Source organism: Mustela nivalis, assembly GCF_964662115.1.
Source record: "Mustela nivalis genome assembly, chromosome: 3".
Taxonomy (NCBI): domain Eukaryota; kingdom Metazoa; phylum Chordata; class Mammalia; order Carnivora; family Mustelidae; genus Mustela; species Mustela nivalis.
The window spans coordinates 90,630,744-90,656,609 of record NC_139022.1 but is presented as its reverse complement, the minus strand read 5'-3'; the positions used below and the strand labels follow the sequence as shown (position 1 = coordinate 90,656,609).

Genomic DNA, 25,866 nt, shown 5'->3' with positions numbered 1-25,866 from the left:
CGCAAAATTTTGGTATTTTTGTATATTGTTAAAATATTTAATAAGTAAACACAGTATTTAAAATTTAAAATATTTTCTTGAAGCATCATGTGATGATGCATGTGAATATGCATTGATTAACTTTTCACCCTTTAATTACTTTGAATTTAAATTTTATCTGATAATAATACCACATGGCTTACATTACTTAGATTTGACTTAATTGTCTTTGTTAAATGTTTACATTTTAGCTTTTCTGTTTGAAATTTTCCTGTGTATATGAGGCTTATTTTTATATTTTGTATTTTAATTTAACCAAAGATGCTTTACCTCAAAAGAATTTTCACGCTCTTACATTTAGTTGTTAAATTGATATACCTTTTTACCTGATGGTCCATGTTTCCTGTATTATTTTGTGGAAGAGTAACATTAAAACATATTTCTCTAGTTAAAGATGCTGGTACATATAACTTTGTCTAATTATTCCTAAGAATAGTAACTTGTCTCTTTAGTGCTTTGACTTTGTCTCTCTTTCTTACTTTCTTATTCTTCATTTGAAGTTGGAGTCATATGCCATGTCATTTTATTTTTTATTTTTAAGTACTTTAAACTTTTCAGGATTTTTTTTCTTTTTTAAATAGTATGGCTTATATTGTGGCAACCAGCATAGGCATCAAGAGTGACAATGACCTGAATGGTCTTTTTACTAAGGTAATGACATTGGGTGGGAAAAATTGATATGGAATTTTAATTTGGATCAAATGGCAGAGTTTGAAACATGAGATTTAGAATATGCCCATCAATTTTTTTCTCACTGAACTGTCATAACCAAATTGTGTTTTTTCTTTTGACTTTATTATTTTAGAGGTATTCTGAATAAGATAAAATTTTTGAAATCTCCTGTTTTATTCTTCAAAAATGGAATCAAATCCTGTTCTTGTTGATCTAATTAAAGTGTCTAAAAATATCTTTGCTTGTATATGTGGCACGTACTTCATTTTCAGGGTGGCTGGTTTCTCTTGTGTCCCCCTTTCCTCTTCCCAATTCTGGCATTTAAAATTGTGAAATAGTTCATAGATAAATATAATAGGGAAGTCATATTATTTATAAATATTTATAACTTATATAAAATGAAAATCCATTTCCTGTACCCATGTTAAGAAATGGGATAGTAAGAGTGTCTTTGAAGCCCATGGTATTGCATGGTTATTAAATTCTCCTGTTTTCATTTCAGGGATGACGCACTCTACCAGTTTTTTGGTTTTTATTCCTTGGTTTTCTTTCTTGTACTGTAATGTTTTTAAAATCACACACGTGTGTGTGTGTGTGTGTGTGTGTGTGTGTCTAAACAGTATATTCTAACTTCATACAAATTTTATAGCTTGTGTTCTAACTTGTTTATTTATTTTTTGCTCCCTGTTCTAAGATTGATCCATATTGATGAGTTTAAGGGTGTGCATGTCACAGTTCATTTACTCATACACCATTTTGGTTGATATTCAAATAATGCAGCTGAACATTTTGTACATGACAATGTATGCAGATGTATTTACTAGGTCATAAGTATGTGCACATATACATATTCCACTTTTTCAGATAATAATTACTTTCCAAGTGATGAGACTAATAACTTCCTCCTGCCAGCACTGTGCAAGAGTTCTCACTGTTCTGTAGCTTTGCCAATACCTATTATGTCCGATTTATCTAGTAGGGGTAAAGTTGTACCTTGTTTTGTTTATATTTTACATTTTCTTGATTACTAGTTCATTATCTTTTTATATTTTTTATAGTCAGGTTTATTTACAACATTTGGATGGATCCTCTTTGGAATGCTTTTTCATGTGCTCTCTACATTAGTCTCTTATTAACCTCTTATGTGTATTCATTCCTTGGGTACTGCTTCCTTTTCAGTTACATGTATTGGAAATCATCTTCCAGTATGTGACTTATATTTTGACTTTTTTTGCAGCATCTTTTGATACACAGTAACTGTTAACTTTAATGTAGTCATATTTATCTCTTTAATCTTTCTTTAATTTAAAGCTATAATTATATTCCCCTGACATGTAAAATAAAGGCTTACCCTTCTCATATAAATATCAATAAATAAATATAAATGAAGAATTGATTTCTTTATTTCGTGTGAGGTAGTGGCCCAGTAGCTCATGATCAGTGACTGATTGTCCAGTCTTAACTTGGGAGCTGCCGCTGTCATAAACCAGCAGGTCTGTTTCTTGTGTTACTCTGTTTACGATATTAAATACATTGATTTTTATAGTAAGTTCTGATATGCAGTAAAAGAAGTATCTCCCCCAGTCACCTCCATATGTTTTGTTTCCTTAAAAAATTTCTTGTTTATTCTTGGTCCCTTGCCTTCTAAATCATTTTAGAACTCAGCTTTCCTAATTTCTAGAAAAAAGCCTGTGGGGATTTAAATTGAAGTTTTATTGATTTTTGTATAACAATTCAGAGAGAATTGACATCTTTATGATGCTCGGTATTTGTATCAGTGACTCTTTTAGAAATACCTATTTAAATCTTAAGTATTTGTTTTGGTGTAAAGAAATTGAGTTGATTTTTATATACAGTGTATTGACATATTTAGCAACCTTGTGAAGTCTCTTAGTGATTTAAGTACTTTTTTATGAATTTGTTCTCCCTCTCTTGTCAGTCATATCTTCTGTGAATAAAGACTGTTTAACTTTTTCCTCTCACCCTTGTGTCTTTAATAATTTCTTTGTCATATTATGCGAGGAGCCCTCCATACATGCACTCAATAGATGTGAAGGTAAACAAAGTGAAAAAGAGAGTATATTTTTTGAAGTGTGATTCTGTTTTTCGAAGAGATTGGTTTCAAATATCACCGTTAGTTGTGTTTCTACAAGTGTTTGGTAGGTACTCTCTTACCAGATCAAGGACTTACTCTCTGTTTATAATAGGGTAAGAGTTTTGATAATGAAAGTTAGATTTTGAATAGGATCTCCTTCTACTCTTTTCTTTCAGCTGTTGTGACAATCATGTTTTTTTTCCATCAACTTACTGGGTGGGGACTGAGGAGATAAACCAGCTACACACTTCTGTGATAAACGAGGACCCATATATATTTTATTTTTTATACATTGCTTCTTTGATATTTCCCAGAGTCTGTTGAAAGGACACGTGAATTACATGTGACGGAAAAATAAAAACAAAGCAATTTTTGTCTCCCCTTGACTGTAGTCAAGGATAAAGCTTTTGCTTTATCATTAAAATTTTATTAGAAATATTTTAGTATGTAGTTACTTTCCTTACTATTTTTGCTGTGTATATAGGAATAATAATATATGATTTATAGATAGGTTTTAAATTTTGACAAATTTGGTAATTTTTTTCCTAGAAAGATAACTTTTATAACTTACTGTATTGTGCATTTTTCTTTCTTCCTTTAGATGGGACAGTTTTTTAGTAAGTTGTATTATTAACAGCTTAATGGTTATAGAAAGAGACTTAATCATCTGTTTTTCTTCCTAGGTTAGTGACTTTGGAAAACAGCCCATGTGTTACACCAGAGTTGCTTCGTATATTTCAGAATATGTCCCCACTTCTTGGTATGTGTGAAAGTGTAAACACAATACTGTTTTTGAATGCAGCCATAATTTGGGGCCCTATAGGTGACTTTAAATTATACCTTCCATTTTTACAGAAGTCCCTCATATTCACAAACAAGTTTAATAGTGTTTTAATAGTTTTTAGATATGTTTCTGTATAACTTTTTAGAACCATTTCTGCTTATTAAAGAGTAGGCACCAAATTTACTAAATAAAGCAAGCCAAAACAGTGTTCTTGTAATATTAATTCCATATTAAGTTTGAACTTTGGTAAAGTTTTTATGTTTCATAGTAGGTTCTGTAAGGTATTTAAAAGATTAAATTGTAAAGCTGCTTCTGTATACCGTGGTATTATCCAGTTTCTTTACAAAATGATTTTATGCTGTCACTTGTTCACAGATGAACTCTACATATTTCTGATTTAGCTAAGGCACCAAAAACATGAAGACTATTAAATATTGGCAAATTATATTTATTGTTTCTTTAAGTAGTACTGATGTATAAACATGCAAAATCATGAATAATGTTCTAGAGCCATCATTTGTGGCACATGGGTTGGGAGAACTCAACACTACTAGGAGTGGGGCCTTAGTATATTTTGGCCACCCTGGATGAGTTCTCAGTAGTTTTTTATTTTGTATTGTTTTTACAATCTGAACATGTATTCTGTTGATAATTAATGCTAGGGAATACTTGCCGGTTATATGTTGCCTACCATTCACAATTAGGTAATTCCTTGCATTTTTAAAAAACACAGTATTTTGTTTATAGAGTTGTTTTGTGAGAGATTTTACCAGTAGAGATTCACATTTAAATCCGTGGAGTAATATAAATATTGTATATAATGCAGTTTACGCACCTTTACGATTCTTTTTCAGTCTGAAGAATACAATCATTTATTTATAAAATGTAAAATTTAAGTTTTTTGCATTCATAGTAACCATTCTTTAAAAGTGATCCATGAAGCAACTTTAATTCCTTCATTAGAACTTTGTGTCTACTAACTAAATAATGTCAGGGGAGGGCATTTACAGCAATATCTTAAGACTGTTTTTTTTCTGGGAATTCATTGTAGTGAGTAGTTTTATTAGAGGCAAAATATTGCTGAGTTATAATGACATACCAGAAAAGTAGATTAACTTTTGGACAGATCAACATATGTCTACTAAAACACTATTATAACTAATTAGAAAACGTGTCATTTGCTGGATGGTTGCAGTGGGTAGGTAGATAAGGTAATCAGTCCTTCACACTTTTTTTCAGATTTTCTATTATTTTACCCCATTCTCCAGAACAGGTCTCAAATAATAAGCAAAACACCATCTGTTTTGTAATAAAGAGCCACTTGCCATTTATCATCTAATGTCCCTATAAAATTGTTGAAAAAATTCCCAAAGATGAAGACTGTGACAATAGACCAGTTGCTTGTTGCTGGTCTCCTAAAAAAGTTTTATCTGTCTTTAAGAAACCACAGGGAGGGACACCTGGGTGGCTTAGTTGGTTAAGCAGCTGCCTTCGGCTTGGGTCATGATCCTGGGATCGAGTCCCACATCGGGCTCCTTGCTCTGCAGGGAGCCTGCTTCTCCCTCTGACTCTGCCTTCCACTCTGTTTGCTTGTGCTCGCTCTCGCTCTCTCTTTGACAAATAAATAAATAAAATCTTTAAAAAAAAAAAAAACCACAGGGAATGAGATTGGAAGTTATCCTTTTCACTTCCCTTAACTCTCTGCTGAAGGCCTTTTAGTTCTACTCTTCCTAACCTGGACACCAAATACGGTGTTATTCTAATAAATCCACAGTGTTTTTTTGTGCTTGATCTAGGAATAGAAACCTCATCCAGAGCCATTGCCAGCTTTGTCATGAAGAGGATTTAGCCATTTTCACTTATGGATGACTTTATACAGTAATGTCAATCTGCCTGTGCTATTTGACCCCAAATTCAACCTGCCTGACCTTTACAGTGTAACAAGAGAAGGGTTGATAGACAGGAAAAAAAAGATTTAAACAAAAAGCATTGACTACTAAGACTCTATGACACTATTTTGAGTTTAGACTTGGATAAGCACCATAGTACAGTTTAACCATGGAAAGTTCTGTAGTTGATGCATAGACCTGATGAATCAGTAAGGACTTTTTGTGTTTAGAACAGTGTCTGGTGGGGGCACCTGGGTGGCTCAGTTGGTGAAGCATCTGACTCTTGATTTTGGCTCGGGTCATGATACCAGGGTCATTAGATCAAACCCTGCATCAGGCTCCACCCTCAGTGGGGAGTCAGTTTGAGATTCTGCCCATCTCTCTGGTCCTTTCCCTGCTTGCATGAGCATGCACGTGCTCTATATATAGAGAGAGAGCATGTGCACGAATATATACTATAAAGAAATCATTAAAAAAAAAAACTGTCTGCCACATAGTAAAGGTTATTTTTTTATAGTGCATCTTAGTAAAGATTATTTGTTTTGCAATTATATATGTTAATATTACTGTTAATATTACTGCTAATTTAAAAGAAAAAGTAACCACAGTATCTGAAGGATTTTTACCTAACTAAATCAAGAACTAGTGAAATTTCATCCTCGTGATAATTGATAATTAGGTTTAAGTTTTTTTAATACTCAAAAAATTTAAAAATTCTGTATTTCACAGATAGTAGCAGTGAATATAGAGTATATGGATGCTATTAAATTAGTTTATTTCCTGCTATTCTCTTTGAAAACAAACACCGTATATGATTTGTTTTATGCATTATAGTATGTATATTTGTTTTGAAAATGGGAAGAAATTCTGTTTGCACATTATACCTGTGCATGTTTAGTATACTTTGACAGCAGTGTTACCTTTATTCTAACTTTTATAATTTTTATATGTAGCATTTTGCATATATATTCTTTCATAAGAGCTTTAGTATTTATTTTGAAATATAACCAGAATATTTATTTTAATCTTTTAAGAATATAGATCAAAAGGAATACTTAGTTTTCTTATCAGTGAAAACATATTCTTTGTCATTATATCCATGATTTTTAAATTTACTTACCAAATATGATAGCAAGTATTTCTTATAAGTAGAAATAAAGCTTTTGCAGAAATTTTCTCATTTTCACTTAAAATATGTAAAACCAGCAATATTGAATGCTATTTAGATGTTTAAGTTAATGATTTTTAAGGTGTTAACTGTGAATAAATACAAGGCTAAAATTCATTTTATATCCTTTTTCCTAAATGTAAGTAGAACCAGAGGAATTTAAAGTGGAACCAGAAGCTATCACTAAAAGACACTTTTTAAATTAATTATTCTTATTAACATGTAATGTATTATTTGCCCTAGGGGTATAGGTCCGTGAATCATTCGGCTTACACATATCACCACCCTCACCATATTACATACCCTCCCTAATGTCCATAATCCAACCACCCTCTCCCTTTTCCCCTCACCCCCTTTGTTTTGTGAGATTAAGAGTCTTATGATTTGTCTCCCTCCTGATCCCATCTTGTTTCATATTTTCCTTCTCTACCTCCCAAACCCCCTGCCCTGCCTCTCACATTCCTCATATCATAGAGATCATATGATAATTGTCTTTCTCTGATTGACTTATTTTGCTTAGCATAATACCCTCTAGTTCCATCCACATCATTGCAAATGGCAAGATTTCATTTCTTTTGATGGCTGTATAGTATTCCATTGTATATATATACACCACCTCTTTATCCATTCGTCTGTTGATGCACATCTAGGTTCTTTCCATAGTTTGGCTAATTGTGGACATTGCTGCCATAAACATATGGGTGCATGTACCCCAGTGGATCACTACATTTGTATCTTTTTAGGGTAAATACTCAGTTGAGCAATTGCTAGATCATAGGGTAGCTCCATTTTCAACTTTTTGAGGAACCTTCATATTGTTTTCCAGAGTGGCTGCACCAGCTTGCATTCCCACTGACAGTGTAGCAGGGTTCCCCTTTCTCTGCATCCTCGCCAACATCTGTCGTTTCCTGACTTGTTAATTTTAGCCATCCTGACTGGTGTGAGGTGGTATCTCATTGTGATTTTGATTTGTATTTCCCTGATCTGAGTGGTGTGGAGCATTTTTTCATCTGTCTGTTGGCTATCTGGCTTTCTTCTTTGCAGAAATGTCTGTTCATGCCCATTTCTTGATTGGATTATTTGTTCTTTGGGTGTTGAGTTTGATAAGTTCTTTATGGATTTTGGATACTAGCCCTTTTTCTGATATGTCATTTGTTAATATCTTCTCCCATTCTGTCAGTTGTCTTTTGGTTTTGTTGACTGTTTTCTTTGCTGTGCAAAAGCTTTTGATCTTGATGAAGTCCCAGTAGTTCATTTTTGCTCTTGCTTCCCTTGACTTTGACAATGTTCCTAGGAAGAAGTTGCTACGGGTGAGGTTGAAGAGGTTGCTGCCTGTGTTCTCCTCAAGGATTTTGATGGATTCTTTTCTCACATTGAGGTCTTTTCGTCGATTTTGAGTTTATTTTTGTACCATTGGATCCTGTTGGCTAGTATTTTGGTGAGAATTTTTGCATCTGTGCTCATCAGGGATATTAGTTTGTAATTCTCCTTTTTGCTGGGTTCTTGGTTTGGTTTTGGGATCAAGGAAATGCTGGCCTCCCCAAAATGAGTTTGGAAGTTTTCCTTCCATTTCTATTTTTTGGAACAGTTTAAGAAGAATAGGTATTAATTTTTCTTTAAATTTTTTTTAAAAGATTTTATTTATTTATTTGAGAGAGAGAGAGAGAGAGATCACAAGTAGGCAGAGAGTCAGGCAGAGAGAGGGGGAAGCAGGCTCCGTGCTGAGCAGAGAGCCCGATGCATGGCTCGATCCCAGGACCCTGAGATCATGACATGAGCCGAAGGCAGAGACTTAACCTACTAAGTCACCAGGCGCCCCTAATTCTTCTTTAAATGTTAGGTAGAATTCCCCTGGGAAGCCGTCTGGCCCTGGGCTCTTGTTTGTTGGGAGGTTTTGGAAGACTACTTCAGTCTCCTTACTGGTTATGGGTCTGTTCAGGTTTTCTGTTTCTTCTTGGTTCAGTTGTGGTAGTTTATATGTTTCTAGGAATGCATTCATTTCTTCCAGATTGTTAAATTTGCTGGCGTAGAGTTGCTCATAATATGTTCTTATAGCTGTATTTCTTTTGTATTAATTGTGATCTCTCCGCTTTCATTCATGGTTTTATTAATTTGGGTCCTTTCTGTTTTCTTTTTGATAAGTCTGGCTAGGGGTTTATCAATCTTATTAATTCTTTCAAAAAACTAGCTTCTAATTTCATTGATTTGTTCTATTTGTTTGTTTGTTTGTTTCTGTTTCACTGATTTCTGCTCTGATCTTTATTATTTCTCTTCTCCTGCTGGGTTTAGGTTTTCTTTGTTGTTCTTTCTCCAGCTCCTTTAGGTGTAGGGTTAGGTTGTGTATTTTAGACCTTTCTTGTTTCTTGAGAAAGGCTTGTATCACTACATGTTTTCCTCTCAGGACTCTCTTTGCTGTGTCCCACAGATTTTGAACCATTGTGTTTTTATTATCATTTGTTTCCATTAATTTTTTCAATTCTCCTTTAATTTCCTGGTTGACCCATTCATTCTTTAGTAGGATGTTCTTTAGCATCCATGCATTTGGGTTCTTACCAGATTTCCTCCTGTGATTGAGTTCTAGTTTCAGAGCACTGTGGTCTGAAAATGTGCAGGGAATGATCCCAATCTTTTGGTACCAGTTGAGGCCTGATTTGTGACCCAGGATGTGATCTATTCTGGAGAATGTTCCATGTGCACTAGAGAAGAACTTGTATTCTGTTGCTTTGGGATGGAATATTCTGAATATATCTGTGCTGTACATCTGGTCCAGTGTGTCATGTAAGGCCTTTATTTCCTTGTTGATCTTTTGCTTGGATGATCTGTCCATTTCAGTGAGGGGTGTGTTAAAGTCCCCTACTACTATTATTGTATTATTGTTGATGTGTTTCTTTGATTTTGTTATTAATTGGTTTATATAGTTGGCTGCTCCCATGTTAGGGGCATAGATATTTAAAATTGTTAGATCTTCTTGTTGGGCAGACTCTTTAAGTGTGATTTGGTGTCCTTCTTGATCTCATATTTTTTGGCTTAAAATGTGATTTGTCTGTTATGAGGATTGCCATCCCAGCTTTCTTTCTTTCTTTTTTTATTTTTTTTAAGATTTTTATTTATTTGACAGACAGATCACAAGTAGGCAGGGAGGCACGCAGAGAGAGAGAGGCGGAGGAGGCAGGCTCCCTGCTAAGCAGAGAGCCCAATGTGAGGCTTGGTCCCATGACCCTGGAATCATGACCTGAGCCTAAGGCAGAGGCTTTAACCACTGAGCCACCCACGCACCCACACCCCCCCTCCCCCACTTTCTTTTGATGTCTATTAGCTTGGTAAATTTTTTTCATCTCCTCAGTTTAAATTTGAAGGTGCCTTGGGGTCTAAAATGAGTTTCTTGTAGAAAGCATATGGATGGGTCTTATTGTTTTTATTTTTTCTGATATCCTGTGTCTTTTGATTGGGGCATTTAGCCCATTTACATTCAGGGTGGCTATTGAAAAATATGAATTTAGTGCTATTGTATGGCCTGTAAGGTGACTGTTACTGTATATTGTCTCTATAGGCCTACTACTTTGAGGCTCTCTCTTTGCTTAGTGGATCCTTTTAAATATTTCCTGTAGGGCTGGTTTGATGTTTGCAAATTCTTTTAATTTTTTCTGTGCTGAAAGCTTTTTATCTCTCTTTGTATTTTCAATGATAGTCTAGCTGGATATAGTATTCTTGGCTGCATATTTTTCTCACTTAATGCTCTGAATATATCATGCTATTTCTTTCTGGCTTTCCAGATCTATGTAGGTAAGTCTGCTGCCAATCTAATATTTCTACCATTGTATATTACAGAACTCTTGTCCTGAGCTACTTTCAGGATCTTCTCTTTGTCACTAAGACTTGTAAGTTTTACTATTGGATTATGGGGTGTGGACCTTGTTTAATTGATTTTGAGGGATGGTCTTTGTGCCTCCTGGATTTTGATGCTTGTTCCCTTTGCCATATTAGGGAGATTCTCTGCTATAATTCACTTCAATATCCCTTCTCCCCCTCTCTTTCTTCCTCTTCTGTGATCCCAATTATTCTAATATTGTTTCATCTTAACGGTATCACTCATCTCTTGGATATTCCCCTCATGGTCCTGTAGTTTTTTGTCTCTCTTTTGCTCAGCTTCTTTATCCTCCATCATTTGGTCTTCTATATCACTAATTCTCTCTTCTGCCTCATTTATCCTAGCAGTAAGAGCCCCCATTTTTATTGCACCTCATTAATAGCTTTTATGATTTCAGCTTGGTTAGATTTTAGTTCTTTTATTTCTCCAGAAAATGTTTCTCTGATATCTTTCATGACTTTTTCAAGCCCAACTAGCACCTGATAATCGTCATTCTGAACTCTAGTTCTGACATATTACCAATGTCTGTATTGATTAGTTCCCTAGCCGATGGTACTACCTCTTATTCTTTTTTTTTTGTGGTTTTTCTGCCTTGTCAATTTATCAAGATAAAAATAAATGATATGAACGAGAGAATAAAATACTAAAGGGGTGGCAACGACCCCAGAACTTGTTTGCTAATCAAATCAGAAGAGACCCAAAACCGGGGGGCAATGAAAGGGGGAGAAAAGGAAATAAAAATTTAAAAAATTAAAAAAAATTCCTATATATATTAGACTGGTGCATAGAACAGTGCCACCCACTTGATTTTGGGTGTATTCTGGTCTCTTAGAAGAAGCTAGCTTCCAAAAATTGAAAGAAAGAGAAACTTATGTATTTACAAAAATAAGGGTAGACACAATGACGGGATGGAATATGACTATAAAGATGAACATTTAAAAAAAATTCTAAGAAAGACATTGATAAGTTGGTTGGAAAAAGAAAAAAACAAAGGGTGAGAGAATGTGCTCAGGCTGGAGACTAGAACAAAGCCATGTGCTAGATTTAGGGTATATTTTGATCTATTAGAAGAAATTGCATCCCAAAATTTTAAAGGGAAAAAGCCAAAAAATAAGGTTAAATATAATGAAGGATAAAATATGAGTATAACAATGAAGGTTTAAAAAGATTTTTTTTTAGAAAGGTATTGTTAAGATAAACTAGTTAAAAAACGTTAGAAGAGGAAAGAGGAAAAGTTAAACAAAAAATAGAATAAGAAATAAAATAAAATTTAAAAAATTTAATGGGGCAAGACTAAGGGATCATGGGGAAAAAGCCATGAATTCTATGTGTTGCTTTCCCCTAGCTCTGGAATTCCACTACTGTTGATCAGTGAGATTGTCCGTGGCTGGATGTTCTTGCTGATCTTCGCGGGGAGGGGCCTATGGCAGTGATTCTCAAATGTCTTTGCCCGAGGCGGAATTGCACTGCCCTTGCCAGGGGCCAGGCTAAGGAATCTGCTCAGGTTTGCTCTCAGTAGCTTTTGTTCCCTGAACGATTTCTGATTTCCGTAGAGCTTTGGAGGACAAGAATGATAATTGCGGTTTACCCATCTCTGGCCCAGAGGAGCTGAGAGCTCGGGGCCCCACTCCTCACTGCGCCTTCAGAGCAAAGAAGTCAATCCCTCCTATCTCCCTGGTCTCCATGGCACTCCGTACTTACCCAGCCTGTGACCGAGCATTTCTGTCTCTGGCACTCCAGACCTGTTTGGAGTGTTCAAACCCATCAGATTCCTGCCCCATGCTCCTGTGCCACTTCTCCCAGAGGAGGAAGGAGGGCTTTTTCTGGATCCACCACTTGTGGGCTCCCTGCTGGAAGTGCAGTGGCCCGACTGTGCCTTGGATCACAGTTCAAGGTAACCCCTATATTAAAGCTCACTCCTGGGCTCTGTCTCTTTAGTCGGCTTCCCTGCTCTGATACCTGGCAGCTCTGCCACACTCAGAGACATCCCCTATCTTTCTGTGACCCATGGGACCCTGACCTCACTGTCCCCATGAGGGGTCCACACCTGCTTAGCCTCTGGAGCTAAGTCAGTGGAGTAGATTTCTAAAAGTTCTGATTTTGTGCTTCACTGCTTCACTGCTTGGTAGGATCTGGCCCTCCCGCCACCCCGCACTGTCGCGGTCTCTTTTCCCATAGCTTCAGATTCACTTCTCTGTAAGTCTTACCTTTCAGAAAGTGGTCAATTTTCTGTTCCTAGAATTGCTGCTCTTCTTTTCTTCTGTCTCCTGTTGAGTTTGTGGGTGTTCAGAATGGTTTGGTAACTATCTAGCTGAACTTCTGGGACCGGGTGTCATTTCAGTCTGCTACTCCTCTGCCATCTTTCTTCTGTCCCAAAATAATTTTCGATTAACTTAGTTCTCAGGGCTTGTTTTTAAAATCATTTAAATCTGTTTTATAATGTTAATTTACTTAGTATTCTCATTACTTGGAAGATAGTTAGCTGTTCCTTGCCAGTGTTGTTATAAATGTCAAACTAATGTTCCTTGACCAGTGAAATTTTTCTGATGTTAACTTTTTATCTCATTTGGAAGGGCTTTTCCCTATCGGTCTTCATGATGTTGTAGGCTCTCTTATACAGTTTAGTCTTCCTATAATATCAGAATTTGAAATAAAAAGAGAAATGATGATAGTGTCCTTTCCTAACATAAAATTAAATACTATGGTTAAATGTAGATTCCTATTGAATCTCTTTAATGTAATTTAGTAATTTGTTACTGAAGAACAACAGAGACTTTAAGGAGATAAATAAAATGTAATATGAAAGTACTGATTACAGGAACAAAGGAATAGAGGGAGAAAAAAGAATTTTACAGAGTAAAAGTTTTAATTAGACTAATAGATATAAATCATATGTGCTCAGTATAATTAGTTACTTTGGGCCAGAGATTTGCCTCTGAGTTCATTCATAGTCTGTGAAAGAAAAACTTGATCACTTAAATTAGGGATTTTCAATCTGGATACTATGGACATTTTGGATCACGTAATTTTTTGTTTTGAGGGGCTGTTGAGTACATTGTAAGAAAGTTAATAGCCTCCTTAACCTCAGCCCACTAGATGCCATTTGTAACAACCCGTTTCCAGACCTCGTCAGATGTCTTATAAGAGGCAGTAGCCCCTGATAGCAGTTGATTTATGTTATTCACAGATCTGAATGTAAATACAGATCTCTTGCATCTTGAAGTAAAGCTCCTTCTGATACTAAACCAGACTGTATTCCTCAGTCTCAGTAGGAGCTCATGGCTATAATGAACAACATTCACTGTACTTTAAGTTAGGCATGATAGCATGCCCTGGAAAGTTGAGTAAAGGCTAACCTTGCCATGATGGAGACATAGAAAATAGTATGACATGACCTAGTCCCTTGAGTATTTCCTTCTGTAGATGGATCCAGGAATAGTTCTTAAGGTATCTGCAAATAAAGTATCCACAAATAAAATATCTTCAAATAGAGACACTGTGGTATTTGAAACCAGTCCTTAAATACTGTTTCCTTCATCATGTATATTAATAAAAGTTGAGATGACAGTGTCTTAGAAATTAGACATGCCTGGTGTACAGCCATTTTAAGTTCTCAGTTGAATAAGACTATACTTGCTTATCATAGTCATTTCCATTTTGCTCTTCAATGTTGGCCTGCTAAAGAGTGTACACTAGTCCAAACTTGACTGAACTTTCTGCTGGACAAGAAGAAGGCATTGAATTTTCCTAACAATAACTTTATACAGGTTAAAGGCTTGCCCATTTACCCCGAGATTTCATCTTCTCATGTGAAAAATATTTATATGACAGCCTTCATTATTTCTTTTTCTTTTTTTTTTTTTTTTAAAGATTTTATTTATTTATTTGACAGAGAGAAATCACAAGTAGATGGAGAGGCAGGCAGAGAGAGAGAGAGAGAGAGGGAAGCAGGCTCCCTGCTGAGCAGAGAGCCTGATGCGGGACTCGATCCCAGGACCCTGAGATCATGACCTGAGCCGAAGGCAGCGGCTTAACCCACTGAGCCACCCAGGCGCCCTCATTATTTCTTTTTATGTCTTTCATTAGCATGGTAACAAGTTGATTCATCCCTGTCCTTTCCACAATTTTCATTTTTAATTACTCTTTTGAATCCTAAAGTATATGTGTGCTTTTTAAAGACATTTTGAGCAGGGAGTAAGATTTTCCCTTTCTTATAAAAGTGTATGGGGAATTCCTATCTGAAGAGAATGTCTTCTTCCTGTAGTAGTAAAGGAGTTATTTACGAGCTAGAGCCTAGGTCAGTATTTCGTCAGGAGAACAAAAATCTTTCTTTAATGTGTCCTATTGCAAGTGAAGAGAATTTTGAAAATATTAACAACATATCTAAAATTGCATTTTAGATATGGATATTTTGGGGTCATGTTTTGATCTGTAAATTATACACATAAGATTTGTATTCTGTTGTACTATTTTATGTGATAAAACATGTAAAATAACGCTATGAAAATTTGATCATGTACAGTTTTAATAAAATAGTTTTCTGCTTTGCTCTAGAACAGCTAAATGCAGTATCCTTTCCCATGCTATTCTGGTAGTTACATTTTTAGGAATATTTTTCATGTGTAAATTATTACAGGGAGCAGATTTGAAGATGAGTCCAAGGATTGAGAATTACCTAAACACAGTAGTAGAAGTTTTTGGCGTATGAGAGGACTCTTTTCATAAGTAGTGTAGCGTATTCAATACCAGTGCAGTAGCACTCAGTAAATGCTTATTGAGTGAACCATTTAAGCACATGTAAAAATGTGATGGTAGTATGATTCCGTTACTTGTCATTTACCATGCTGGCACTAGAAATGTAGTTTGAAATGAAAAGTTTGGTACATACGGTTATGTGCTTGTTTTCTGAAAGGGGGAAAAACAAACCTGGTGCTTAATTTTTTTTCCTAAATTATTTTAACTAGTGGCAGGTATATGGGGAGATACTCAGTTACAGGTTGATGTCAGTTTTTGGATAGCTGTTTATATCCCAGTAGTCTGAACAGCACTCAGAAGGTTTGTAAAGAAGGATATAAATTTAGTTTTAAATAAATTGCTTCATTTAAACTGATTTTGAACATTGAATTAACCTTTCCTTTTTAAAATAAATTCATTGGCAGAACTAAGTTCAGAAAATCTCAGAACCTGCTTTAAGATCATCAATGGTTATATCTTTTTATCATCAACAGAATTCCTACAGGTACGGTGTAGTAGTTTTTGCACTGTAAAAATTTATGTAGTTCTTAACTTTGTTTCTCATTTGAAATCCAGATACCTTTTAAAAATTTTAAAGATTTTTCTGTTACTTAAAGGGGGGGAAAAAACTTTAATAGCACTGTAGGCCAGATGTGGTGCAGTTCCATGAACTGTTACTTAACACAGAATGTATGCTCTATAAATAAATATAGCCTTGTATTTCTGCAAAAGTCAGCATTGTAGTAAACTGTATTTTTCTTTTCTAATCTTTTCCTAAGAGTTCTAACCGAAACTTTATATGCTTAGACCTTAAGTATATAATTTTCAAATAGATTATAATGAGTTCCAAATTTAATTTTTGCCTATTTTGATACTGCAAATATATGTATATTTTGACTTTTGATTAAATTTCAGACATATGCAGTGGGTCTCTGTCAGTCCTTTTGTGAGCTGCTAAAGGAAATTACTACAGAAGGTCAAGTTCAAGTGCTCAAGGTATTGTCATATTTTAAATGAATATTGTTGTAAGTTTTCCATCTGTATTTTGTGAAATTGGACCTTCATTTGGGTTTTGATGATTGGTGAGAAGGAGAGGAGTACTTTTAGACAATATTTTCTTTTAGTGGTAATCAGTTGCTATAATACCTCTGGACCAGGGGTCTCAAATTTGAATGTGCATACAGATCTCCTGAGGATGTTTTTAAAATGTGGATTCCACATTTCTGTCAAGATCCCTGCTGTTGGTAAACTAATCAAGGTGCAGTCTTCCTGCTCTACCCCCCACCTCATCCCGAGACCTTACTTCTAAGCAAGGCTTTAAAAATGTTTACGAATTGTCCAAAGACTGGTGACATGTGATACTTCCCTCTGCTCCAGTTGGTTAGCCTCCTTTTGGGAAGAAATTTTATTATAATGTGGGACTTTTAATTTGCATTGGCATCGTAGTTATACTATAAAACTTGTGTAGACTGAGTATGATTTACAACATAGTGTCAAGTCATTATGTTGTATACCTGAAAATAATACAATGTTTTATGTCAGTTATACCTGAATAAAAAAAAAACTTATAAAGTAAGCCCTGAGTTAATGTTTATGCATTATATCTTTATATATTGTCTTTATATATTGTATATAATTGTGTAGAATTAAGAGCAGGTTCTGAGTCATGTATTAATAAAGATGTAAATAGTATCAAATATATATTTATAAACAGGTTTATTTATAAATATATAGTGAAATATATCTTTACATGTATGTATGTGTATACATATATACATACATGCTTTATGTTTGTACTTTGCAAGAAGATGTAGCTGTTAAAAGTTTCACCCCTTCCGGCACTCCCTTTCCCCTTTTTTTGATTTCTTAGCTGTGTTCTATGTCAGATATGGTTAAATATGTGAGATGGTTAGGTGAAATGTTAAATATCATAACAAAGTTGCATTTATTGTATGAAAACTACGGCGTATCTTTAGATCCTAAAAGCTATATGATTTCCTCCCAGTGAAATTATAATGTCTTTGCCCAAAGAGGTTCACTGTTGGAAATGGACACTTGACCCCTGAACAACACAAAGGCTAAGGTCAAAGACCCTCTGCACATTAAAAATCCAGGCTTAACTTCTGACTCCCCATAAACTTAACTATTAATACCCTACTGTTGACTGAAGTCTTAAGGATAACATAAATAGTCAATTAACACATATCTTTTAAATTATATGTATTATATACTGTATTCTTAAAGTAAGCTAGAGAAAAGAAAATGTTAAAATCATGAGATAAAAATGAAAAAAAAAAAACCTCATGAGCAAATGCATTTATAGTACTGTACTATATTGAAAAAAATCTGCATATGTGTGGACCTGTGCATTTCAAACCCTTATTCAAGGATCGGCTGTATGTAACTAATCACTGTAATTTGTCATAGTAATCCACAGTATATTGGGGGACTAAATATGTAAAAGTTTGTTCAGATGGTAAAATCTTCTTTTGTTATTAACCACTGTGATATCTGCTATACAGCTAATAAGAGTAATCGTCAGTTTGAACTTATTCAAGCATTATAATATTTAATATGTTGTTCATCAGACATTAATTGTTCACACGCACATATAGAACTCCAGATACCCATGTTACAATGCTCATTAATTTGACTTTCAAGTTGGTAGGTTGCATTTGGTATCTTTGGTCTTTATTCATTTATTCGTCATATAGGTTATGGGTCAGCAAACTTTTTCTGTAAAGGACTGGGTAGTAAATATTTTAGGCTTTGTGGGCCATGCAGTCTTTGTCTCACGTATTTGTATCTGCCGTTGTAGGATTGAAAGCAGTTACAGATGTTAAGGAAGTGGGTGAGTGTGGCTGTATTCCAGTAATGCTTTATTCACAGAATTATGGCGTGGGCATAGTCTGCCAACGGCTGGTATTGATATTACGTTTTTAGTTATAAGTGATCAGGCAGGAAGGCACCTATAATTAAGGATTTTGTATGTTTGCTAGGGCTACTGTAAAAAGTACTACAACCCTGGTGGCTTAACATGATGGAAATTAATGTATAGTATTGTTGGTAATTATCTTCCTCACAGTGTACTAGACACTGGAAGTCTGAAATCAAGGTGTTGTCAGGGCCATGCTTCTCTCTGAAGACTCGGAGAGAGTTTGTTCCATGCTTTTGTCTTACCTTGTGATGATTGCCATCAAGCTATGGCTTCCTTGGCTTGTACATTTACTGCTTCAATCTCTGCTTTCCCTTGTGCATGATGTTCTCCTTGTATCTCTCTTTTCTAATAAGAGTACCAGCCATAACAGATTAGGGGCCTACTCTAATAATATCATCTTAACCCAGTTACATCTGCAAAGACCCTGTTTCCAGCCACATTCATGAGTACCTGGGATTAGGACTCCAACATACCTTTTTAGAAGCCACAGTTTAACCCATAACAAGCATTTATTGTTGAAAAGTGAAAAAGATTGCTTTTGTGTGTGGGGATGAAGTATGGAGGACTTGACTGGAGTCGGTTTTGTATATGAAAGTGACCCAGTAGAAGGGAGGATGGTTCTAGATAATACAAGAATTGGGATTTTGAATCAAGAGCATTTGTGGAAAGATTAGTTGGAAGGGGGTTTGGGCAGGAGTTTGTTTTCTGAGAGGGTTGGCCAAAATGGCAGTGATTGAAGCTGTAGGTAATCATGTTAGGTAAGAAGATCAGTATAGGAAACTGGTATGTGATCTAGGTATTTTCAGTTACAAAGGAGACAAGGTTAGAGCGGCCTGATGCCTGTCATTCTTGAGGTAGAGGTATGTTGCAAGATGATGAGAATATTTGTACTTTCCATAGTGTAGGGGGCATGAATATTACTTACCTTACTATTCATTCTTTAGTGAATTCTGCATTACTGCTGTTGAAATTGATACTTTAGATTCTTGATTCACTCTCTTTTTAAAGATTTTATTTATTTATTTGAGAGAGAGAGAGAGAGGGAGAATGAGAGAGAGCATGAAAAGGGAGAAGGTCAGAGGGAGAAATGGACTCCCCGCAGAGCTGGGAGCCTAATGCAGGACTTCTTCCCGGGACTTGGGGATCATGACCTGAGCCAAAGGCAGTGGCTTAACCAACTGAGCCACCCAGGCATCCCTCTTGATTTACTTATAAATTAGAATGATGTCTTTAGGGTTTAAGAGAATTCTTACAATACAGAAAGGCTTTTAACAGGAGTTGAAATAAAAGGATCTTTGGGGGCGCCTGGGTGGCTCAGTCGATTAGGTGACTGCCTTTGGCTCATGTCATGATCCCAGGGTCCTGGGATTGAGCCCTGCATCAGGCTTCTACTCAGTGGGGAGCATGCTTCTCTCTCTCCCTCTGACTGCTCTTCTGCCTGCTTTTGCTCTCTCTGTCTCTCTGTCAAATAAATAAAATAATAATAAAAAAAAATCTTTGGTTAATTCTGATTTTTCCCGGACAGTCCATTTATCAAACGCATTACTTACTTCACCATACTGATTTTTGCTCTTCTGTATTTGAAATCACAGTAGAAACTTTAAACCATGATAATGTTGTAAAACTAAAATACAGTAAAATATGATAAAACTCTATTTTAGTTTTATAGATGTTTTAGTTTCTTTTCTAGTATAGAGGTTAGAGCATGAGAATGAAAGCCCCCGTTACAAGAGAAACCTGTGGTCTCTGAAGGAGTAATTATAGAAATCTGTGGCTTTTAGAGACCCTGGGTACTTGAGGCCTGGTCTACTGTCACGTGTCTATTACTCCTCAGAGCCACTATTTTCACAGTATTCTCTAAGCTGCAGAGGGTACAAGTAACATTGGACATGTTTACAGAAATGTCCTTGTGAATTTTTAATGCATTTATGCCCTTAACCAAGCCAATGTAGTGGCAATATATAATTTTACTGAGGACCTCATCTGTCTTAACTAATCTTAGCTTCATCTTTTGCCTTGGTGGTAATTTATTTTCTGGAAGTAGAAGAGATAATAAAGAGTCAACACTATGCCTTAATTCTGAGGAAAAACAGGGAAAAATGACTGGCTGTATAGGAATGATAGAAATTTGAGAGGAAATTTTGTCATTTTGATGTTGTCTTTATAGATGTGTGTGTGTGCATGTATGTGTCTTTCTCCTCAAGCTTTTCCATAATCCTAACTTCAATAAATTATGTATTCTCCTTCCTGTAAATCCATACAATGTTAAGCGATTTGGAAGTGAGGGGAATCCATAATTCTTATGTTAAGGATTGCACAGTGCATATGCCTATATCCAGTAGAAATGCCAACTGAAGCAAACAAACTGCCCATTTCCAGTGTTATTTTCCGCTTGACCTGCACTTTGGTTTGCACATCCAGTTCTGCTACTTACACAGTTCTTGAGTATATTCTGGGCTTAAATTCTCTCATTTGTTATATACGGGATTGTGCCACATGCAATTTTAATAATTTGTAAGTATGCATTATCTGAAGTCCTCTGTTAAATTTAATGTATGTATTCTAAATGATTAAGAAAAGATATTGCTTATGTTTAAACATCTACCAGATAAAGTTTGAATTGAAAGTGGTTTTTTTCCCCACCTGCTTTTGTAGTATTTTTAGTAACTACTGAAAGACAAATTGTTCTGAGCCATATGAAATGGGCATTGTGAAACATTTGAAAAATGAAGCAAGTTTTTAAGGAAATGTCCTTAGGAGAATGTTTACTTTCTTTTTACTCTTTATTTTTAATTATATTCTTGCAAAATCACACAATAAGAGGCAGGAGAGCAGTAGAGCTTAGTTGGTAAGACTGTAGACTGAAGTGAAACAGCCAGGGTTTGAGTGTTGGCGCTGCTGTTTCTGAGCAGGTTCATCTCTGCTCCTCACCCTCCATCTGTGGAATGGGGGTGAAAACTCGACTTGTATGCTAGACTTGAGATGAGGATCCCAGGAACTTACATGTATAAAGCACTTAAAGCAATGCCTGCTGTGTAATCAGGTAATATTAAGTGTTGGCTATTTTTACCTAACTGTATAATTAAACAGTGGCCTAATTATATAATCTCTCTTCAAGACAGAATAGGCTACTGTACTTGTAGGCTAAATAATTCATTTGGTTGTTAAGATTTTTGGCTCTAAGTAAAACAAACAAGTTACTCTTCCTCTTCTTTTGACCATTTCTCCTAAATAAGTGTTTATTTAAAATAACGAATACATCAGTTAAAATTTCAAAATTAAGCCATCTATTTACATAATGATAGGGCTTTATTTTTTATCAAGAATTATATATCTCAGCTGGCCCTTTAAAATTAATTATATTTAAATCTTTTTTGCTTTCCCGAAGAGTAGCAAGTCTTAAAAGAATTTTATTATGAAAATTTCCAAGTTTATATAATGTATAACACTACCCTTACAACTTCACTAGAAAAAAACCTTTTTGCTTTTCCTTTTTCCTTTGATGTGAAAGAAGGTGATATCTTAATTGTAGGTCTTTCTTAATTGTGCCTGATAATATTTTATTAAAAATTTCAGCACAAATCATTTATCATGTAAGTATATATTAAAATATTTGTATCATTTAACATAAATTACAGATTAAGCCAGTTTTAGATATGCCACCAGGAGTTCTTTGATAGAATATTTACTCGAAATAAAAATTGACTACCTAATAACATTTAACACTATTTTTGTGTAAACATTGCTGTGGCTAAACCAGTACATTTTAATAGAAATCTCAAACTGGATTAATTGTTGATAAATACTAGGAGTATGCTAATTATCATGAATAAATTATTTGTTTTTTATATGAAAGAATGTTTTAGGACAGTGGTCCTTTCATGCCTGCTTGAAAGCTCAGAGAACTCTTGAAATTTTTGTCTTTTTCCTATTCTCAGAGTTTCAGTAAGATATAATAGTTTGTTTTTTTTTTTTTTAAAGATTTTATTATTTTATTTATTTGACAGAGAGAAATCACAAGTAGATGGAGAGGCAGGCAGAGAGAGAGAGGGAAGCAGGCTCCCTGCTGAGCAGAGAGCCCGATGCGGGACTCGATCCCAGGACCCTGAGATCATGACCTGAGCCGAAGGCAGCGGCTTAACCCACTGAGCCACCCAGGCGCCCCAATATAATAGTTTTTAATATTAACTCATTATTTTCAGATTTAACACCTCTCAGATGCTGCTTCTTAATATAGTATGCCATACAACATTTTTAATATATTTTTGGCTAAATGTCACTGTTATACCTGTTTCTGACAGTATCTGGAAGTAACTGCTTTGTTCTTTGAAGCAGAAAATTACAATGTTATAAAAATTGGATAGAGAAACAAGTATGCCTGCTTTTGGAACAAATAGGAGCAAAAATAGGCTGTATTATATTTTGTGAGTCAGAACAAATTATCTAGGTGAATACGATTATATTCTAAAAATACTCAAATTTGAATTGTTAAACATCTCTTTAATTTGAAATTTGTCTGTATGTATACATACCAGTTGGAGTTTAGAAATTCTCTTGTCATGGTCTTATCAAGTAACAATGTGCCAGGTTGCTTTCATTCACTGTGGTAAGGCTTATTTAAGGTGGCACAAATATTTTTAAGGTACAATTTATTCTGTAATAATAATAGTAGTAGCTAATACTAGCATTTACTATATGCTACACATTTCTAAGCACATGACATAGAGTTCATTCAATCCTCATATAAACTTAACAGTGATAGTACTATTCTTTCCCTAATTTTACAGATGAGAAATTAAATCCCAAAGAGGTAAATACCTTGTCCAAGGTCACAAACCTAGTAAGTATTAGAGCTGTGATATAATGTAGGCATTCTGACTCCTGGATCCATGTTGTTAATCACCTTGTTTGTGCAATGTAAGCCTAAAACCAGAAAATGGTTTGATTGCAAGACACCAGCTAAAAGCCTGCATTTTTTCACAGGGATTTTGAAAAACAGTCTGTTCCAAATATATTTAGAAAAGGGATGGATTGAAACCAAAATGTAGTTTAATTTGTAATAGCAAAGTGCTGGTAAAAAATAATTCATAATAGATGATTAGATGATTGGAGGTACTCCAGCTTATTAAGCCACACAGAGGAGTACTGTGCAGCTTAACACTATATAACACTGTATTTAGTGTTAGAGTGATTCCGAGACTATAAGCAAAGACCAGTATCTAGAGTTTTCTTAGGTTTAAAGAGTGCAACTTACAGAGCAGTAGAAAAATAAGCCAAATTAATAATTGTGGCTATGTAGGCTGAAGACAGAGAGAGGGTAGAAGGTTGGTCTTTCAGGATGTGCATCTGTTTTTTACTTTGGTTTTTGGAGCCAAGTAGATATTTTACATGATTTAAAATAGTAAAGTAAAACAGTTCCTAAGGATTAAAAATAAGCCAAAGCATTTGAATCTATTGTGTTGGTACCATAGCCATTGGAGAAGAATATTTCAAGTAATTTTAGTGTATACTATTTTACATGTGGATCCCTGGTGGGGTACAGAGCAAAAAGAAACACAAGGAGATTATAAATTACATTTAGCAGTGTTATTGTTATTAGTAACTATTTCTATAGTTATTTTTGAACCCATAAGTATTTATGTGGAAAGTTATATATGTTAGAAGCAAGTTAATGTTATTATAATCTGAGAGTTTTCAGTTTAAGAGAAGGATGGAAATATAAAATCAACGAATTTATGTAAAATGCTGTAATGTAAGTTGAATTTGGTGAATTTGTGTTATGTAATTAATAGGAAAAGAAAATAGCTATTATAATGCTTTCTAAAAGACCTAGAAGCAGTGTCAATCCAGTGGCAATAAATATCCCAGAACATAGATTGTAGTCTGTAAATATTGTTTCCTGCTGCTTAAGCCCAGAGTTCAGTTAAGAGATACTCAAGATATAACTGGAGAGATCTCTTTGTGCCAGAAGAAAGAGAAGGTGGGATTCTGTCAAAAGGATGCAGGAATCAATTTGAAGGACCTCCCATTTGGTTAATGATGGGATAGTCTGAGCATCAGAATAATACTAAATAGATTAAAACACATCAAACAAGCTATAATCCCTGAGAACATAATGATTCCCCTCCCAAGAAGAGTAAGTTATGATTTAAATTACCTTACTTTAAGTATCTTCAATTGTATCAGTTGTCTTTAGAGTTATTTGCTTCTGGGAGCTGCTTATCCATGTTGGGTGTACATACATTTCACTTGAAATATACAAAATAGTTTATTAACACTGAAATCATTAGACATTTTAAAAAATTGTGTTTAGAAGAGAAAGCACTGGTTGCTGATCAAAATGTCTGGAAGGATTTTGATCCTAGGTTACAGAGGAGCCTTCTTCAGTGGAAGTAGTCATAATTTCAACTGTAGCTTTTAAGTCAAAACTGCTATATCCTCCTTGGAAACTGGACTGTAAAGTGTCATGTGTGTAAATAATCATATCTCACATGTCACCTCTACAACAAAACCTCAGTATTACTCATGGGACCACAGTTGTACCCATTGGCCAAATATATAAACTAGGAGTCATTACAACTTCTTCACCTTTGGTTAAGTGTTCAGTTGGTTTTCTAAATCTTACCACTTCTGCTGCCTGAATTTTGTCTTGATTCTGTTTCACTGCCCCTGCCTCCAAGTCTAATAATAGCATTTTCCTATATAATTTTTCAGAAAGAACCTCATCTTCCCTAGCTATGGTTCCTAACCTTTTCGAACACAGAGATTCCATTTTAGCCCTGATATATTTGTGGATCCTTGATTGCAATAATAACTGTATCTATATATATTAAGAAAATGCATACTGAAGCTGGTTTGTATTGAATGATACCTGTAAGTCATTTTATATTCTGAAAATCATTGTGATGTAAATATGTGATTGCTTCTCTTTTTCTGCACAAACTTATGTAATCTTAGGTGTTAATAGTTTTTTTAGTATTATTTTCTTATATGCATTTTATTCTTTGCCAGTAATCTTTGCTCAATATGTTCAGACACATTGACCCATTGGGTATTTTATTACTTTAAATTACTTATTCAAGTCTTTTCCAGAGCCATGCTGACTCTCCTGCCTTCTTCCTCTTCCCCAGGCTTGTAGCTTCCTCTTGTTCTAGTGTCTTGAAATTTTACAGTGATGTGCCTTGATGTAGGTTTATTCTAGTTGATTGTACTGGGCACTACTGGGACCCTTTAATCTGGAAACTTTTTTAGACCCTTAAAAGATAATACACTATATTCTCCTACCAAAACAGATGGTCACTTGCCCAGATATGCAGATTTGGGAATATCTGGCAAACTGTTTCTTAAATAGACTTTTGATCAGTCTAATTTTTAGCTTTTTCATTTCCCTCTTTTCCAGAGGAGGTCCTAGTTTCTGTGGGTTTTGATGAAAGGTAGGGAGATGACAGAGATGCAATAAATCAAGTTGCTGCTCCAGCCTGTCCACTTCATCCTTAGGTGTTCGCTCTCTGTGACCTGATCAGTTTACTTTTTGAATTTCTTCTTTGTACCTTCTACTATTCATCTCTCATTCCTTGGTCCTTTTAGAATTGTTCCCTTTCTCTTTAAAATCCTTATACTGTAATTATAGTAGGGTATCAGAAGGGAATGAAGTATGTGTCTAGCCTTCAGCAGATGGC

The 25,866-nt window shown here is 35.0% G+C and overlaps 1 protein-coding gene across 8 annotated transcripts in view; it reads left to right on the top strand.

Moving 5' to 3' along the window:
* IPO11 (importin 11) overlaps nucleotides 1-25,866 on the top strand; it is a 217,511-nt gene that overhangs the window by 106,182 nt on the left and 85,463 nt on the right. For all 8 annotated transcript variants that reach the window (XM_082725882.1, XM_082725880.1, XM_082725881.1 and 5 more), the window contains 3 exons: nucleotides 3,490-3,566; nucleotides 15,675-15,754; nucleotides 16,165-16,245. In XM_082725882.1, coding sequence (XP_082582008.1) covers nucleotides 3,490-3,566; nucleotides 15,675-15,754; nucleotides 16,165-16,245 — 238 coding nt within the window. The remainder of the gene's footprint in view (nucleotides 1-3,489; nucleotides 3,567-15,674; nucleotides 15,755-16,164; nucleotides 16,246-25,866) is intronic.